Below are 17482 nucleotides of genomic sequence, written 5' to 3'. Positions count from 1 at the left end.
AACATGCCACCAATAGAAGACAACAAATTACCAGTAGAGACCCACAGGGACTATTACATTTTACATTTAAACCAATACAATTCCCATTATAAACATTAAAACCATTATAAATTCTATGACGGTTTCTACTGGGGGTTCTTTCAGCAGTGATTGTAAGCAGACAGTTTTTGTTTGTTTGTTTTTAATAACCATAGAAGAATCTTGAAGAGTCTTGAACAGGAACAAGCACAGTAGTTATATTTATAGTCCTATTTAAAATCATATTTACTAGCTATATTCACGATAATATATCATTTAAAAAAATAGTATATATATTTTAATAACAATGAAGGGGGAACATATTTAAACCGTATAAAGTCGTCTTGATGTTTACATGTTTCTTTTGTTTGTTTGTTTGTTTTTTAAATGACAGATTATATTACAGAAGTAGGCCTGACACTTCTAAATTTTTAAAACTGAAGAGAGGTGGTTTTGTATGCGTTGCTCCATTAAATATTGATAAAATAACAGATCATGTTTTAAAGAACAATTCCATAATACATAATACTTTGGTTACAGTACAATTGAATGATCGATGAGAATTTAATCACTATTTTAAAAAAAAAATTTATAAGTAAATACTCACTGAAACCTAATAAATCTGATTATATAGCGTAGCGTGATTTCTCATTGCCTTTATAATATAAGTGAATGTAAAATGTACACGTTTTCTGTCAAAGATGACACAGAAGAAAGCTTTCTTATTAACGCCGTGCAGTCAGGGATGGTGAACAAACTGGGCCCGTTAATCCGAGATGAAGCTAAACCGATATTATTCCTTCTACTACAGACAGCGGTCGCTGCACGGACAGTGTTGACATGGATAACTTTACCGCCAATGTTTATGTAGTAAATTTGATATAATTGTTGGTTTTGCACTTCGTGTTTTACATTTTGGTGCAGTTTTGCTTCAACTATTCACAAACTTCCCTTTTTTTAACCAGACAAAATGCAAATATTACGAACGGAAAGCATAGTAATATTCGTTAACTAGGCCTTACGGCGCCTCGGTTTTTCCTAAGGATTCTACGCGGCATGACTCTCCTGGGCCTCGCCCACCAGCGACACTCCACACTCGGTAAGACCCGACAGCGACTGCGCCTTTACGCGCTTTGTCTTTTGTCTAGACCCTACCCCGCTATTCGACACGTTTTCTCACTTATTTTCATCTGAGATATTGCGTTAGTTAGCACATAGTCTGCTATTCAGTAATTTTAGTTCAAAAGATGCACAGCTAACTTTAATGTGAAACATAAAGTTAGCCAGCACGGCTAATTAATAGCTTAGCTTAGCTTACGTCAGTGCGCAATATTACCCTGCTAGCTAGCTATGACAGTTTCTTCGCCGTAAGTAGTTAGCTGACTAGAAGAATGTTTTAACTATCAAACTACACATTTAAACCCAATATAGATATAACATTAAAATGCATGTAAATATATATATATATACACACACCACATAGTTAGCATATACTATTAGCTAGGGGCCACAATGCTAACTGTTTGCTAGCTAGCTGGGTTTCCCGTATTTATTGTTTACAGTTTTAAGGCTCCAGCTAGCGTAAGCAGGTTAGCTATTTGGGTCTATTTGTAGGTTAGATAAATAAGCAGCTGTTTTAATATAAATGCCTATCAACGTAGTGCACTACTGTTTTATTTTTAATTATAGTTGTTTTTGCCGATTCTAATTGTTTTATCGATAGTTACCATCAAGCGCGTGGTCCTGTTATCATTCGGTTATCAATGAACACAGAGCTGACTGCTAGCTAGCACATGGACAGGAGCTACAGCTTTGTACAACTTATTCACTGAAATGAAATATAAAAAAATACAGATGCTTCAAAGGAAAACGACGTATATAAGAAGTTTTCGACATTTCTGGTGTAATCAAATGCTCCTGTGTGATTCGGTGAGTCTTGTAAGGGAAGCAGACAAACAGCTGTTCAGCTCAGTGTTTAGGTTCCTGTTGCCGACTGTGCTTGTGGGTGTAGGATAAGTGTAAATGATTTTAATCGCATTCAATACAGCTTCTTAATGATGCTTCATTACTGTCTCAACAGGTGCTAAGTAGTGGCATGTTCCGGGTGCTGTGTTTATCTAAAGTGGTGAAAGAAGCCCAGCTCTGGGATTTGCCTTCATTTGTATAACACGTTGCAGTGTATCTGACTCGTAAGGGAATACAGACTGACTGAGCAAGGTGGGATATTGAACTGGAACTGGGTACGCTGACGTGCCACCCCTGAAAACATCGGGTTTAAGGCCTCTGGTGCTGAAATAGGCTGTCCACATCTTCAGCATGGCGTCCGTTCCAGTGTACTGCTTGTGCCGACTTCCTTACGATGTCACACGCTTCATGATCGAATGTGATGTTTGTCAGGACTGGTTTCATGGAAGGTAGGTGACATCTTGTATTTAACACCTTAAACCTCAGACATGTTAATCTGTATTAAGAGTGTCTTACAGTAGTATTGTTTTGGTTATAGCTGTGTTGGAGTGGAGGAAGATAAAGCAGCAGACATTGACCTGTACCATTGCCCTAACTGTCAAGTGACACATGGACCCTCTGTCAGTAAGTAACTTACTTACTGACCAATAGCCCCACCCCACCCCACCCCATTTACTCTACTCATAATCTATTACAATTTTCTTAATAGCAACTTCAAGTGAAACCACTGGCTATAAGAAGGAAGCATACAGTAATTCAACCCTGTTCCTTTTTGTCTTGTAGTGCGTAAGCGGCGTGGAGGTTCTAAGCAGGCTGATAGTTCAGGAGGCAAGAGAGATTCGGGGCGACCTGTGAAGACGGGGAGTGCTCAGTTTGTTCGCGAGTTACGCAGCCGCACGTTTCCCAGGTAATTTGTGTTTGTTGAATCCTGAGAAAGTAAACTAAGGATGTGCAAAAGTATATGTTTTCAAAATGGATAAGTTTCTCTTTAATTAGGCTGGCTTAAGGTCACCTGAATTCGGTGGAATGTCATATCTGTGTATATGTGAACACATTGAGGCGTTGTGTACAGATGGTGTCTGTGTCACACTTGCGCTTACAGTAATATGAACATATCGATGAGTCAGCAGAAAATGGAAAAAAAACCTAAAAAATCTTATGTTTCGTAGCAGAATGAATGGACAGAGTGATGTGATCACTTATTTCTGAGTTCTAAATCTAGAGATACTGATATTGTACTACTAAAATTTTACCGTTGACCAGACTGGGGACAGTTTAGAATTTTTCCACAGAAAAAGATGTCAAAGGTGATGCACATATTGCGTATTTAATATATACACACACACACACACACACACACTACTGGTCAAAAGTCTAGACACACTCATTCTTTTTTTTTCTTTTCTTTTTTTTTTCCTCCACGTTTTAAAATAATAAAGTCATCAAAACTCAGGAATAACACAAATGGAATTATGGGAATTAAGTTGTGATAAAAAATCCAAAATAAAGAAAAAATTATTTAGTATTTTAACATCTTCAAAGTAGATTCCCTTTTTGCATAGAATTTCCAGAAATGTATTCTTGGCATTTTCTCAACTGATTTCTTGAGGAAATCCCTGAGATGCTTTTTAAACAGTATTAAAGGACTTCCCACCTATGCTGGACACTTATTGGCTGCTTTTCGGAATATTTCCCTCAAATATTTAAATAAATATTTTTTGTAAATAAAATGTTAATTTTCTAATGAAAGAAATTAATATGTTGACACAATTATATTTTTGTCTACAACACCGATTTCAAACATTTAATCAGTCATTCACCTTCAGATCAAAGGGTTTTTAAGATCATGAGAAACATTTCAGTCACGTGTCTCCAAACTTTTGACTGGTAGTGTATATGTATATAAAATACACATATAATGAACCCCACCCACTGCATTCCACCTCTGAAATTCAGTTTAGTTTCTACTAGCAAACTTTTACCAAATGACTCACGAGATAACTCTAAATAAATAAAATGTATTGAATGAGTGAGTTGAGTGAGCAGTGTTGACAAATAGAGCTACAACTCAACTCTTATCTCTTAGCTGCACAATAGCACCATAACGGTGCAAAACGCAGTTTTCAATTTGACAGATTGCTTTTGTACATGGGAAATTTTGTTACTGAAATATATTCTGAGAGCAAAAATAGATCATGATACTTTCTTCTCTGAGAACAAATTTTAATAAATAGTTTTGTATAAAGCATCAAGTAGTAACATGAGAAATTAGTGGTAAAGCGTTGATTTGCATATGACTCATATTTACATCTGTTGTTTTCAATGCAATGCTTTTGATTGCAAGTGTAAATGTAGTTAAAGTCATAACAAGAGGCTATCCAGATAAAAGACGTACGAAATAAGCAGTCGTAAATGCTCTTTTATTTTGCGTGTTTTAGTGCTGATGAGGTCCTGCTGAAGCCGACTGGAGCCCAGCTCACAGTGGACTTTCTGGAGGAGCGTTCCTTCAGTGTTCCAGTCCTGGTCTTGAGGAGGGATGGGTTAGGCATGAGTCTGCCTCCTGCGTCTTTTTCTGTGTCCGATATTGAGCACTATATTGGTAATTAGCCTTAAGCATTCCAGTGCTGTTTACTGATGTCAGACAAGCTATATGGACATTTTCATGAAATGTTGCTGATGTGCTTTGTTTTGTTGTAGGAAGCGATAAAGAAATCGACGTGATTGACGTGATGCGTCAGGCGGACATGAAGATGAAACTTGGGGATTTTGTAGAGTACTATAATAGCCCCAACCGAGACAGAGTGCTCAATGTGATCAGCCTGGAGTTTTCAGACACCAGGTATGCAGATTTATTTGGTACTTCATGAAATTCTTGACTTGTAGTATAATAAAAATGTACTTCTCCGATGAGCTGTGCGGCTCCCCACGGCTTGGCAATAAATCCCAATACAGAACTGTCTGTGCGTGACTTTACCAGCACATAACTCTACGCATGAAAGTAGTTCTCTACAGGTTATTGTTTGGAGACTTAATAGGCACAATTAGTGAAAATGCTACTCCAAATTCAAACTAAATAAATTTGATATGAATCCAATGGACTCTCAATTGATGTCAACATGTGTTTTTCTTTCAAGTGAACTTGTAATCTGCAGTCGAATTACAAGACAATGAGTTGGTATTAAAGGAGGTGCACACACGCAAAAACAAATGTGACAATCCTTTAAACTTTACTGAAAACCACATCGGTACAGAGACATTTGTGTGCAAACATTACCAGACGATGTTTAAAAAATAAATAAATAAAGCCAACAACACACAGCTATGCCTGTGTGACTGAATCTCAAATGTCTTTCTACACTATCGGGGCATTAAGTAGTAGTGTGTTTCGCTCCATTATCTTGTATCCTATGTAGCAAGCAAATAAAGTGAATAAGAATCCATTTGGGGTCTAGGGATTTGACATAGAAAAATGGCACATTTGACCTACAGGGATAAAATCTAAAAATAATACTAAAAAACATGAGTTTGAAATGAATGCACAGTGAAAATGAATCGTAAACATTAAGTTGCTGTTTAAAACTACCGATGTTGCCAGGAACCTCATATTTTTGTGTGTACTAGGTTGTCTAACCTCGTGGAGACCCCAAAGATTGTGAGGAAACTATCCTGGGTGGAAAACCTCTGGCCGGAAGAGTCTGTGTTTGAAAGGCCAAATGTGCAGAAGTACTGCCTGATGGGGGTGAAGGATAGCTACACTGACTTCCACATTGATTTTGGAGGAACTTCTGTGTGGTACCATGTGCTCCGGGTAAGGCACATTTCATTTAATTATAATAAAGCAGCTGGACTTTCAAACCTTAAACCATTTCAAATTGTTTTCAAGCGAGTTAGAGAATTGCTGTACATTTTTTGACTCAGGGCGAGAAGATTTTCTACCTGATCCGTCCGACGCCTGCTAACCTGGCGCTGTTTGAGCGCTGGAGCTCCTCCTCCAATCAGAACGAGCTCTTCTTTGGGGATCAAGTGGACATGTGCTACAAGTGCTCACTCAAGCAAGGAAACACTCTGTTTATTCCGACTGGTATAAAGCATTCCTTTGCTGTGTGATTATTGAATTAGTCCAAAGTTATTTGACTTAAGCCATGTCTTAGCTAAAGTTCCAGATTCCCCATAGTGAATGTCAGCTTGTACAGTAGAGCTGTAATTAATGGCAGTTGTTCAATTCTCTAATCTAAACAGCTAAGAAGGCCCTAAAGTATATATTAACAGGTTAACAGAGCTTGCTTTTTAATCAACACAGTAAATAGACCAAGAGATTTCAGCTGCAACATGACTTTGTGGCAGCGTGCTCCTCAGTGATCAATAGGAAAGTGAGTTGTTTTAATTTGTTTAGGCTTTATATGTAGTGTCCTATGGTATATTTTCTTCTATCAGGATGGATCCATGCAGTTCTTACTCCTGTTGACTGCCTGGCATTTGGTGGAAATTTTCTTCACAGCCTTAACATCGACATGCAGCTTCGGTAAGGTGTTAATCCACTCATTCAAATATCTAGTTGGGTGTATTACTGTTATTAGCATGCTTAACTTACCAAATCATTTTTATGTCTTTCTCAGAGCATATGAAATTGAGAAGAGACTCAGCACAGCAGAATTGTTTAAGTTTCCTAACTTTGAGACCGTATGCTGGTATGTTGGCAAGCACATCCTTGACACTTTCAGAGGTAAGACATTCCATAAATTTGTTAAATATATGTTAAGAACAACATATAGAGCACTGCCTTTCCCTGCTGGTTATGTTGCAGCATGAATAATCAAGCAGAATCAAGCTTAAAGAGCTTGTAAAATATAACTTAAAGGGATGATTTCTAGTATAGTCAAATCAGCAAGGATTACTGACACTGATCCTGTTCCCCTGAAAAGTTGTTCTTATGTTGCTCTTTGTTCTTATGTAGGTCTGCGGGAAAATCGGCGGCACCCTGCCTCTTATCTGGTCAATGGAGCCAAGGCTCTCAATAATGCCTTCCGAAGCTGGACTCGCAAAGAGGTGATCTGTCACAATCACATAAAATTGAAAGTTTAAATTTTTATTACTAGGCTTACATAGTGCGGAGCATTTGCACATCATACACACACTACAACGACACTAAATATTGGTATTTGCTCAGTGCCTGTGACAGCACTATGTAACTGTCATTATGGCATAGTTCCCCAACCATAAATTGGCACAGTGGCCCAAAACACAACACGGGTAAAGCCGTAAAATTAAAACTATAAACTTAACACTCACTTATTTCACCCAAACAAAACAAAAAAAAAAATCAGTCCTCGGCAGTTTGTTATTGCATTAGTGTTATCATTTTCAAATGTTTAGCGATTTTTAGACAGCCAGATTGACTTAACTAAAAAGCAGTGTTTGTTCGGTTACTGTTTGCTCTTCAGTCCTTGTCTGAGCATGAGGATGAGATCCCAGAAACCATTAAGACCCAACAGCTGGTGAAGGACCTGGCTAAAGAGATACGACTTGTAGAGGTAAGGGTCACTCTGTGTTCAGTAAATGTGTGGGAATACACTGGACGTTTGGAGTTTTAAAGGAGTTAAGAATGCATTTCTATGTTTATTTCTTGACAGGACATCTTCCAGCAGAATATAAACAGAAGTGGGGCTCCCTTCGGTACCTCACAGACTCTTCCTTCTGCTCACCCCAAACCTCCATTAACCACTCCTCACAACCCTGGCAGACCGCCGGGTAAAAAAAGAGGCCCTAAACCCAAGGAAGGCCCTGGTGCTGGGGGCGTAGGCCCTCCAGGGGTCAAGAAAAAAGGCCAGAAAGGGAAGGAAATAAAGATGGAGGCAGGGGAGCTGGATCTGCTTGAGATTCATACTAAACACACCCTGAAGAAATTTCAACCAGGAAATAAAGCCAAAAACAAGAGCAAGGTAGCGTATAACAAAGACTTTGGATTGGGCAAATCTTCAGATATCCTCATAGGCATTTCAGTGTTTGTTTCTTTCCAAAAGATGGACCTGCCTGGTGCCTGTGTAGAGGACTTTGAAGGGAAAATAAATAAGAGCAAGCTTAAGCTTGTTCTTACCAATGGCAAGATACAAGGGTATGACTCGACTTCTCAGCAACAGTATTATATCCCTTTTGTTTTCTGTTCTATAAACCTCTCATTTGCTGTCCTTTTAGGAAGAAGGGGGGCCGATCTGGTAACACTAATGGAGCAGGACGCACTGCTCAATTCCAGCCTCTAACAAGCAGCTCAGCTCTTTCATCAGACTTTGATTCTGAAGATGAGCTTCAAATAGATGAAAGTCCTCCTCCTCGCCGCAAGCCAGTCGTACCCAGCAAAAAGAAACTAGCTGGTAGGATCATGTGGGTTTTGTTTTTTTTTTGTTTGTGTTAGAGTTATTTTTGTTTATCTAATATCAAGCCAATACTGCTCTGCAGTAGGTCTTCCCAGGAAACTACCACGAGCAAAACCATGTTCAGACCCACACCGCATCAGAGAGCCTGGGGAGGTGGATTTTGACATTGAGGTAAACCCGAGCTCCGTCCTTTTGCATAAAGTATAGAGTAACGTGGTAGAGCTGCAAAAAATGTATTGCCTGGAGTAAATCTTTCGGGTGTCACTCAGGAGGATTACACCACAGATGAAGAGATGCTCACTGTGCAAGGATTAAAAGCAGGAGCAGGGGGAATCCTGGACTTGCTTAAGGCTAGCAAACAGGTAGCTGGCTTGGACCCCGCCCTCAGGTACAGAACTAACTACACCTTTTGAAATTTAAGTTTGAGTCCTGAGTCCTCCTTGGCGAAAAAAAAATACATTGCAGTAGAGATGTAACGGTTTGAAAATTTCAAATCATGATTATCATGACCAAAACTATCACAGTTATCAGTATTATCATGTTATTAAAATGTGCTGAAAATGTACAAAAAGTGCTGATACACACACTGAAATCGTTTAAACAGGCTATATATGACTATAAAATGATGGATGGTTGTCCCTGGGCTTGCTGCGATCATTTAGTTCAGTTAGAGAACATGGCGGAAGGCAGTGATGGCGCTCGGGAGAATTTCCAACCTTCCAAGAGGATCAAATCCGAAGTGAGGTCATGTGTTGGATTTTATAAAAATGCTGAGGAAAACTTAATAGAAGTTTTATTAATGGTAACCCTGTCTGCAGAGCTTGCCAGAAGAAAGTTGCTGCAACAACAAAACAGTACAATGACAAACTCGCTTATATTAAACCAAATCTTCCGTCATCGTCTCGTCGGTCAGCTCACCTCACTCTTCCTGTCAGCTCACTTCACTTTCATCACGTGATAAAAGAGACCTGACCCCTGCTAATCTGTGCCACGACCGACTCATTCGTCTCATGCTGAATTGAGCAGGCACGTTCAGTTTTTAATTGTAGCGTCCGTTTTACGCTCAAAAAGCAATGTTGCGTGCTGCGCCTGCATCAGATTCATGCTAGGTGTGTGTGAACAGCTTTTAACGTGAGTTTTACGAATCATGATAATTGTGCACAGTTTTAATGATTGATTAAATGTGACTAACCGTCAGGGAATTTTATTGTGAAACCAGTATCCGATTCATTCCTACATTGCAGCACAGTTTGGTGTACCAGAAGCATTTGTTTAAGCATCCACTGGGGATGGTGAAGTACATTGAGGGGGGGAAAATGGGAACAAAAGGCAAACTGCTTAAATTATATAATTGCTTGTTTTTTGTCGTGTTATGTAGCGAGGAAGCGCCAGCCTCTCCCAGTACCCGAGACGCCATCCAGGGCATGTTATCTATGGCCAATCCTCCTTCTTCTTCTTCCTCGTCCTCGTCCTCTTCCTCTGCCTCCTCCTCTCCTTTGTCTATGTCTGGAGGGGGTGAGAGGCTGGGGGCAATGAAGAACAAAGCCAGGAGGGCCATGTGGGTGGGTGGTGCAGAGAAGAAGAGTGAGAAGAAGGCTGTCATCCAAAGGCCAGGCAAGCGGCCCATCAAAAGGCCTGCCAGGCATCTCAGTGACGACGACAGTCCTGACGAGCAGGAGACGCTGGGAACTTGTTTTAAAGACTCTGATTATGGTGGGTACAGACACTACCCCAGCTGTGGTAACCACACACCGCTTTAGCAGCACTGTGTCCAAGCTTGCAATATGTTCCCAGCCGTGCTTGATTTGGCTTGGATTCTATCTGTTAGTTTCTAGCAGTAAACACTACAAAAATACAATGATCATACATTTGTATATTGTGCAGTCTAGTCACATAAGCACTGAAATTTTGGATCGTATTTCCGTGCTGCTCCTGCATAATGCTTATGAGTCGTGCAAACAGTAAACTCTCCTGTAAACAGTTTTATTTTATTTTTATTTTTTTTTCTTTAGTGTACCCTTCCTTAGAGTCAGATGAGGAAGAACACACACTGAAGTCCAAAATGAAGAGAAAGAGAAACTGGGATGATACACCATGGAGTCCTAAAGGTATTAGACTGCAGTTATATCCTAGTCAGTGATTTCATTAGGATTCTCTTCAAGCCAGCCGAGCGTATACTTAATTGACAGAATTTCTTTTGCTGCTTCTTCGATATCAGCTCGTGTGACTCCCACCCTGCCGAAACAGGAGCGGCCAGTGAGGGAGGGTGCCCGAGTGGCATCTGTCGAGACTGGGCTTGCTGCCGCTGCTGCCAAACTGGCACAACAGGTGAGCACAAAGCAGCCAAGCATGCACTGGATTTACAAATCAAGTGCTGTGTACTGATTTTCTTTCTTTGGTGTTAGGAGCAACAGAAGACTACAACAAAAAGAAAATACACAAAAAAGAAGATCCCTCAAGAGAAAGGGCATTCAGCAGCATCCCATCTCCAGATACAGCCAGACTCGATGTCGCCACCGCTGCCTCCTGAGCCTCTGGTGGACTGTATCGCAGAAGAGAGGAGAGTAGAGACGTACTCGGCCAGCCTACTGGACCATGAATACACAGCGGGTCCGGGCCCATTTGGCCCAGGTGGCCCTAGAGGGAGCGCTGCCATGGCTCCAGGCGTTTTCCTCACCTCCAGACGGCCCTCACTCTCTCCGCAGAACAGTTACTCCCCCTCTGCACCCTCACCGGCTGGCATGGCAAGTCCTGGGGCTGCTGGGGTAGGACAAGGTAAACCCAAGAGGCTGTTAGCGGTGGGCTGTACAGCACTAAATTCACATCATTGCATCATTTGGAGTGTAGATTAGCATGTAACATTTGTAGCATTCATGTACATGAGTCCAAAGCATGCATAAATATGAGAAGTTCCTGGATGAGGAGGTCCAGCCTTGCTTAGTCTTTACGGGCAGTGTGTATTTCCTGTACCCTCTTCATTTGAATTTATTTTTACCCCCAGCTGGTTGACATTGTTTAAACCGTTCATTTCAATTCTTAGGTGTGTCTGTATAACTCGTAACTCGTAGTCTCTAAGTAGTGTGTTACTCAGTGGTTAAGATGTTGGATTGCTGATCGGAAGGTCATGAGTTCAAATCCCAGCACTGCCACTGCTGGGCCCTCGAGCAAGGGCCTTAACCCTCAACTGCTGCTCAGTTGTATAAACAATATCGGTCGCTCTGGATAAGGGCGTCTGCCAAATGCCGTAAATGTAATCAGGGCACAATTTCACATCCTTTCGAATAAAAGTGCCCGAAATGCAAAATGCAAATAATTGTTTTCCCTCCTTACAGGGAAACGCCCAAAGAAAGGACTTGCCACAGCTAAACAGAGACTGGGAAAGATTTTGAAAATACACCGCAATGGCAAACTTCTTCTGTAGAGATCATTGGGAAAGGTGAGATGTGGTGATGTTCTCAGGAGAAGCAGGAGAGTGAAGGGACAAACATGGAAGAAAAGGGGAAAGACAAATTGGCTGAAGGATATTGTTGTTGGAGAACAAAGGACAGACTTTTTTTATTATTATTATTATTATAATTGTGACCTGTTTCATGTACAATATTCATTTCATCATTTGTAAGTTCAATACCTCTCTTTAGTGTGCATTTTTATTACCCTTTATTTAACCTATTAGCCTTTGTTTGTCTTTGTTTGTCTTCAATGACTTATTTCATATATGCGTTCTGTAAGAGAAGTGGAAGCTCTTAAGCACTTCAGGGGTTAGTGCGAATGTGGCTTCAGTCTTCATTGCTGTAATATGACTTTTGGGTTACATAATTTTTATGTATGCCGTTTTGAATCGACCGAAACGAGACCTCTCCACTTGCAGTTAACTGTGCAGTGCAGCCAGGTTCCTTTTTACAGGTGACTAAACAGTTCTGAGTCACAGTACAGAGAAATTTGGGTGAAGGAGGACTGTGTTTTAAAAGGAAGTGCAGCATTTTCATGTAATGAGTCAAGTAATTAAAGTGATATCATGAGGCAGGATTTACTACCTTTTTTTTTTTTATTTTTTTTTTTATTTTTTTTTATATAAAACATTTGGATACAACTAACTATTCCAAATTTCTCAACTTCATTCACTCAGTACCACAGTGAAACTGCACTGTAATTGGGTTTATTAAGACCTCTACATTAGTAACGAGTCAGGGTAGTAGTATGGTGTAACATTTTTAATCTGCATAAGTCAGTGAGACTGCAGGTTTTTAATTCCAGCTAAATAAATGACACTAATATTCATTTGAAGTCCACGATTGATTAGATAAGTACTATAAGCTCCATGGAGATAAGATTAGAGCAGGACCTCTGGTGTAAAGCAAAAGTAAATGTATTATCTCTTTAAATACAATTTAGTTTTGTTCATAAAGGGTAAATTGATTCAAAAAGGCTGTGCATTTCTTGGTTAGAACTGATCATTACCAGTAAACAAACACGTTAAATAACCCCTACATGGCTCTCATTTTGCCTTTGGACTCTGTAGGTTGGGTTTGTTTTTTTTTTGTTGTTGTTTTTTTGTTAATATCTTGTGGCTGGCTGACTGTGAGGTACAGTTGTTCTTGGATAGCTTTAAAACCACAAGCAGAAATGTCAGTGTGAGTAATCACTTTAGAGAAAGCTTACCAATGGTTTTCTGTTTTTACTGTTTGTTATCCTTCTGTTTTGGCGTCGTTCATGAACACGTTTTATGATTGGGCATCTTATTGTTTTGTGTAAAGCGCTATAACGACTTCTACAGAAACCTTCACAAATCCTTGATTATGGCTTTTAGACATTAGTCTAAAATGATTTTGTTAACTGTGTTGACTTTTACATGATTTTTTGATAAAAGTGTACCCTGCATCATCTTCCCCACAGCACAAAGCATGTTTAGCTTTTTCTTGTTTACAATTCTGGTTCAAAATATTTCTTTCTTTTTTTTTTTTTTTTTTGCTCATGTGGACATGATGGTAATTGAGGGATAAAGTGATCTTGTCGTGTGTGACATCTTGAATATCCAAACTAAATATTTCACTGTGAACGTTTTTCTCCAGCACGAGAATCCTTCACGGAACTGCCAGTGCACATAACATGTATAGATATGGTGATAGTGAGTATTAAATAGTGTCACTTGTTAACAGCTGATTTACCGTGATCTTATAATGAACAGGAAGTCATTCTACCCTCAGCACCTTGTATGCTTTTAGTTGGAGTGCTCATTTTTCACTGCTTGCTTCCATGTATTGTTTTTAACATGGTCATGTAATGCATTTCTACTGATTTAATGTATGTCAGCTTTGTAAATATATATGTGTGTATATATATATTTTTAGTCACCCAGCTCAGACAGTAGTATGTCTTGATGATGATGTCTTGTTCTTAGTTTCACCTGTTTGCATTCATGTATTTAAGTGTAGCGTCTACTGGCTGATTTCAGCAGGAGTGGTGTGGTACATTCTAGTAAAATGGTAATGCATCTAAAACTGAATTAGGCTAGAGTGATGGAGGTTTGAGGCTTAGTGTACATAATCGGTGTAATTTTGTTATAGTTACAATGAAAGGTTTGTTGCATTTAAATCTTTCTTAACATATCTTGTACAAAGATACCTAAATGTCTTGGCGGGGGGTGTGTGAGAGTTTAACCACAAGCTGTTTAGTCATTTTTATCTGTATAGGGTAAATATGTTATGTTAGTTTTTGTTTGTTTTATGACATTGGAAGGTGATAATGAAGTTAATGTGTTCATAATTTTGCCAGTTTGTTAAGTTTTCAGTTCCTGCTTTCTCCATTACAAATATAAACTGTAGTCGTTATATATTGGCTTTTAATGTTCATTCTAGATGGTTTACACTCACTGGTCACGTTAATAGGAATACACGTACACCTGCTCATTTTTGCAGTTATCTAATCAATTCTGGCTAAACTCTAGAGACTGTTATGTGTGGGGAAATCGCAGGAGATCAGTAGTTTCTAAAATACTCAAACCAGCCCATCTTTCACCAACAACCATTCCATGGATAAAGTCACCAAGATCACATTTTTCCTCCATTCTGATATTTGATTTGAGAATTATCTGAAGCTCTTGACTTGTATCTGCATGATTGTATGCATTATACTGCTGCCACATGATTGACTGACTGATTTAGATAACTATAAATAAGCAGGTGCATAGGTGTTCCTATTAAAATGGACAGTGAGTGTAAAAGTTTCTTACTAAATCTGAATGAATTGAGTAACTTTAGCTAATTGGCAAGTGCTACTATAAACACCAAAAATACATATAAGGAGATAAGGCCCTTGAAATAATTGCCCTCTACCATTAAAAAAAAAAAAAAAAAAAAAAAAAAAAAAAAAAAGTCATATGATGAATGTTATCAATGTGATGAAAAAGAGATCATTAAAAATGACTACTTAAAAAGAAATGAAAAGAAAACGGGTGAGCAGCCCAGTGAATCTGAGAAATATTATTTGAGTTTTGTTCGTTTGCCTTTTAATGCAAGTTCAAATTTCTGTTTGAATTTTAGTCCATTGCTTTCTTTTAAATCTGTCTGTCACCTTTTCCCAGTTTATTTTTTCTGTGTCTGTCTTGAGGAAAAAAAACAGTTTCTCTCAGGGTTCATTTTCTATTTCTAACATTACTTGGAGTACATTAAAAAAAGAAGTTTTCAAAAAATTGCTTGTCACATGTACACAGTCACCACTTTAAAAGCAGACGCAAGTTGAATCCACTGCATATTACGGATAATTAGACACATTGACTTTGTCCTTGCCAGCTGTTGTATATTACGATCCGGTTTTTTTTTTTTGTTTGTTTGTTTTTTGGAAGGCTGAATTTTTTTTCCAAATGAGCTGAATTAAAGAATATTTTTTAAAGTTGTATGTTTTCGCTTGCCATTTATTTTCTTTTACACATTCGTTATATATGGGTGGGACGGTGATGCGCGGTTTCGATCCTAAGCTCAGGTTACTGTCTGCATGGAGTTTCACATGTTCTCCTTATGTTTGCATGAGTTTCCTACGGGTTATCTGGTTTCCTCCCACTTCCCCAAAACATGCTGGTAGGTGAATTGGGTGCTCTAAATTGCCCCAAGGTGTGAATGAGTGTGTGAACGAGTGTCCCATTCCTGGTGTGTCTCTGGCCCCGTTTACATGAGTGCGTTTTTGTTTTAAAACGCATAACTGTTGCTACGGTTACGCCGGTTGTCTAGACTACGCCGGAGACTTTTGGAAACGCCGAAGACCCCGTTTTAGTTTGAAAACTCCGGGCTCAAGTTTTAGTGTAAACAGACCAACACGAAGGCGTGGCTTTGCCCATATTCGCCCCCTGATTGGGCCTTCTGGATCATTGCGTATCCTTCCCTGATTCTTCAAGCCCCTACCATATGACCGTTACGCTTCACAAGCCCCTTGACCGTATACACAACACGGAGACGGAACCGCAAGCTTTGCTGGCTTTGTTGTCATTCTTAGCAGCCATTCTGTAATTTATAACACTTCAGCTACCTCCATGCGCAAGAGGCGAGCTATGATTAGAGCGATCAGCAACAAATTTCATGTTGAGCAGCGTAAACCCTACATGGAACGCCAGTTGGGACTAGCAACCAACTTCCTGTTTACACTTGTATGCGCATGCCCAGTGTGCATGAATGGCCATGTGACATGCGTTTTCGATCGTGTAGCGTGGACAGAGATCATTTCTGAAACACAACGGAAACGCCAGTGTGGACGAGGATCGTTTTCATTTTAAAACGAAAATGCACTAGTGTAAACAGGGCCTCTGTGTCACACCAACTGTTCCCATGGATCTACATTTACATTTATTCATTTAGCAGACGCTTTTATCCAAAGCGACTTGCAAATGAGAAAATAAAAGCAAAGCGATATATCAAGCAGAGAACAATGCAAGTAGTGCTACCATACAAGATCCATTACTTGAGTCCTAGAAGAAGCAAAGTGTGCAGAGTAGAGGTGAAAGTGCCAGAGTAAGGTTTTTGTTTGTTTGTTTGTTTGTTTGTTTGTTTGTTTTAGGGGTTGGTTAGATGTTCATGGAAGAGGTGGGTCTTTAACTGTTTCTTGAAGATGGTTACAGATTCTGTGGTCCGGATTGAGGTTGGAATTTCATTCCAGCACTGAGGTTGGTTTGAAGGTTCTTGAAAGGGACCTTGAGCCATGCTGAGTAGGTGATCTATTACAACCTGATCAGGATGAAGTGTTTAGTGAATATGAATGAATCGGTGTTCAATATATCAACATATAAAATCTCATTGAAGGGAAGAGTAAATATAATAATAACAATAATAATAATAATAATAATAATAATTATTATTATTATTATTATCCTTGGTGGTGTTGGCAGATGTTTCAGTGAATTATATTACTGTTTTGTTGCATGTGGACAAATAAAAACATTATTTCCTTTCACTGGAATTAAGAGGCCCAAACATGTTCCAGCATGACGATGCCTCTGTGCACAAAGCGAGCTCCATGAAGACATGGCATGCCAAATTTGGAGTGTAATTACTTGAGTGTCCTGCACAGAGCCCTGACCACAACCCCACTGAACACCTTTGGGGTGAACTAGAAGGACTACTGCACCAGACTTCCTCGCCAGACCCGACTAATGCTCTTGTGGCTGAATGGACAAATCACACCCACAGCCATGCCCCAAAATCTAGTCTAAAGCCTTCCCAGAAGAGTGGAGGTTATTATAACAGCAAAAAGGGTTGTTCATCAAGCACATACGGGTATGATGATGATGTGTCCACAAACCTTTGGCCATATAGTGTATGTGTATATAGGAAATGCGTAAAATAATCAAATATACTGTGTTTTATACCACAGGGTTAGTGTGAATGAATGAATGTAACGTGAATTAACCCTTTAGGGGAATAATAATAATAATAATCTTAGTCTTTAGGACTATAACTTAGTTTATTTGAATTTTTCCTTTAATATTTTTATGTTGTCACTATAAAGGAATACGTATAAATTAACCCAAAACGAAACGAAGATACCGTTTTTTAAAAAGTCACGTGGTTTAAAACCGCATCTAGGTTTCTATAGGCGTGCAGATGGAGCCCCGTGATTGGCTAAAGGATGGTACATTTTAGCCA

General features: G+C 39.3%; 1 protein-coding gene across 2 annotated transcripts; it reads left to right on the top strand.

The window, feature by feature from the left end:
- Positions 1-794: 794 nt before the first annotated feature.
- On the top strand, positions 795-15246 carry phf8 (PHD finger protein 8). 2 transcript variants are annotated; one of them, XM_017487695.3, is made up of 22 exons: positions 795-1117; positions 2099-2432; positions 2522-2607; positions 2767-2890; positions 4422-4582; positions 4681-4822; positions 5605-5791; positions 5902-6064; positions 6418-6505; positions 6600-6706; positions 6938-7029; positions 7425-7514; positions 7614-7922; positions 8004-8095; positions 8176-8351; positions 8440-8525; positions 8624-8742; positions 9733-10067; positions 10367-10462; positions 10573-10682; positions 10760-11129; positions 11687-15246. In XM_017487695.3, the coding sequence occupies exons 2-22, from the start codon at positions 2335-2337 to the stop codon at positions 11773-11775; spliced, it is 3120 nt and encodes a 1039-aa protein (XP_017343184.2). In that variant the 5' UTR covers positions 795-1117; positions 2099-2334; the 3' UTR covers positions 11776-15246. The 2 variants fall into 2 exon arrangements, with proteins under 2 accessions (XP_017343184.2, XP_017343183.2); XM_017487694.3 differs by having other exon boundaries at positions 799-1117; positions 8437-8525.
- The last annotated feature ends 2236 nt before the right edge of the window (positions 15247-17482 follow it).

This window comes from Ictalurus punctatus, chromosome 15, assembly GCF_001660625.3.
Source record: "Ictalurus punctatus breed USDA103 chromosome 15, Coco_2.0, whole genome shotgun sequence".
NCBI classification, from domain to species: domain Eukaryota; kingdom Metazoa; phylum Chordata; class Actinopteri; order Siluriformes; family Ictaluridae; genus Ictalurus; species Ictalurus punctatus.
The sequence above is the reverse complement of the archived record's forward strand: the minus strand, read 5'-3'. Positions and strand labels throughout refer to the sequence as shown.

What these genes read in the sequence shown, in the direction of transcription:
- phf8 (XM_017487694.3), top strand. Translation starts at nt 2,335, where the DNA reads ATGGCGTCCGTTCCAGTGTACTGCTTGTGCCGACTTCCTTACGATGTC. An exon ending in CACTCTGTTTATTCCGACTG is followed by an intron (nt 6,065 to 6,417) that starts GTATAAAGCATT and finishes TTCTTCTATCAG; the next exon opens with GATGGATCCATGCAGTTCTT. An exon ending in CATCCTTGACACTTTCAGAG is followed by an intron (nt 6,707 to 6,937) that starts GTAAGACATTCC and finishes GTTCTTATGTAG; the next exon opens with GTCTGCGGGAAAATCGGCGG.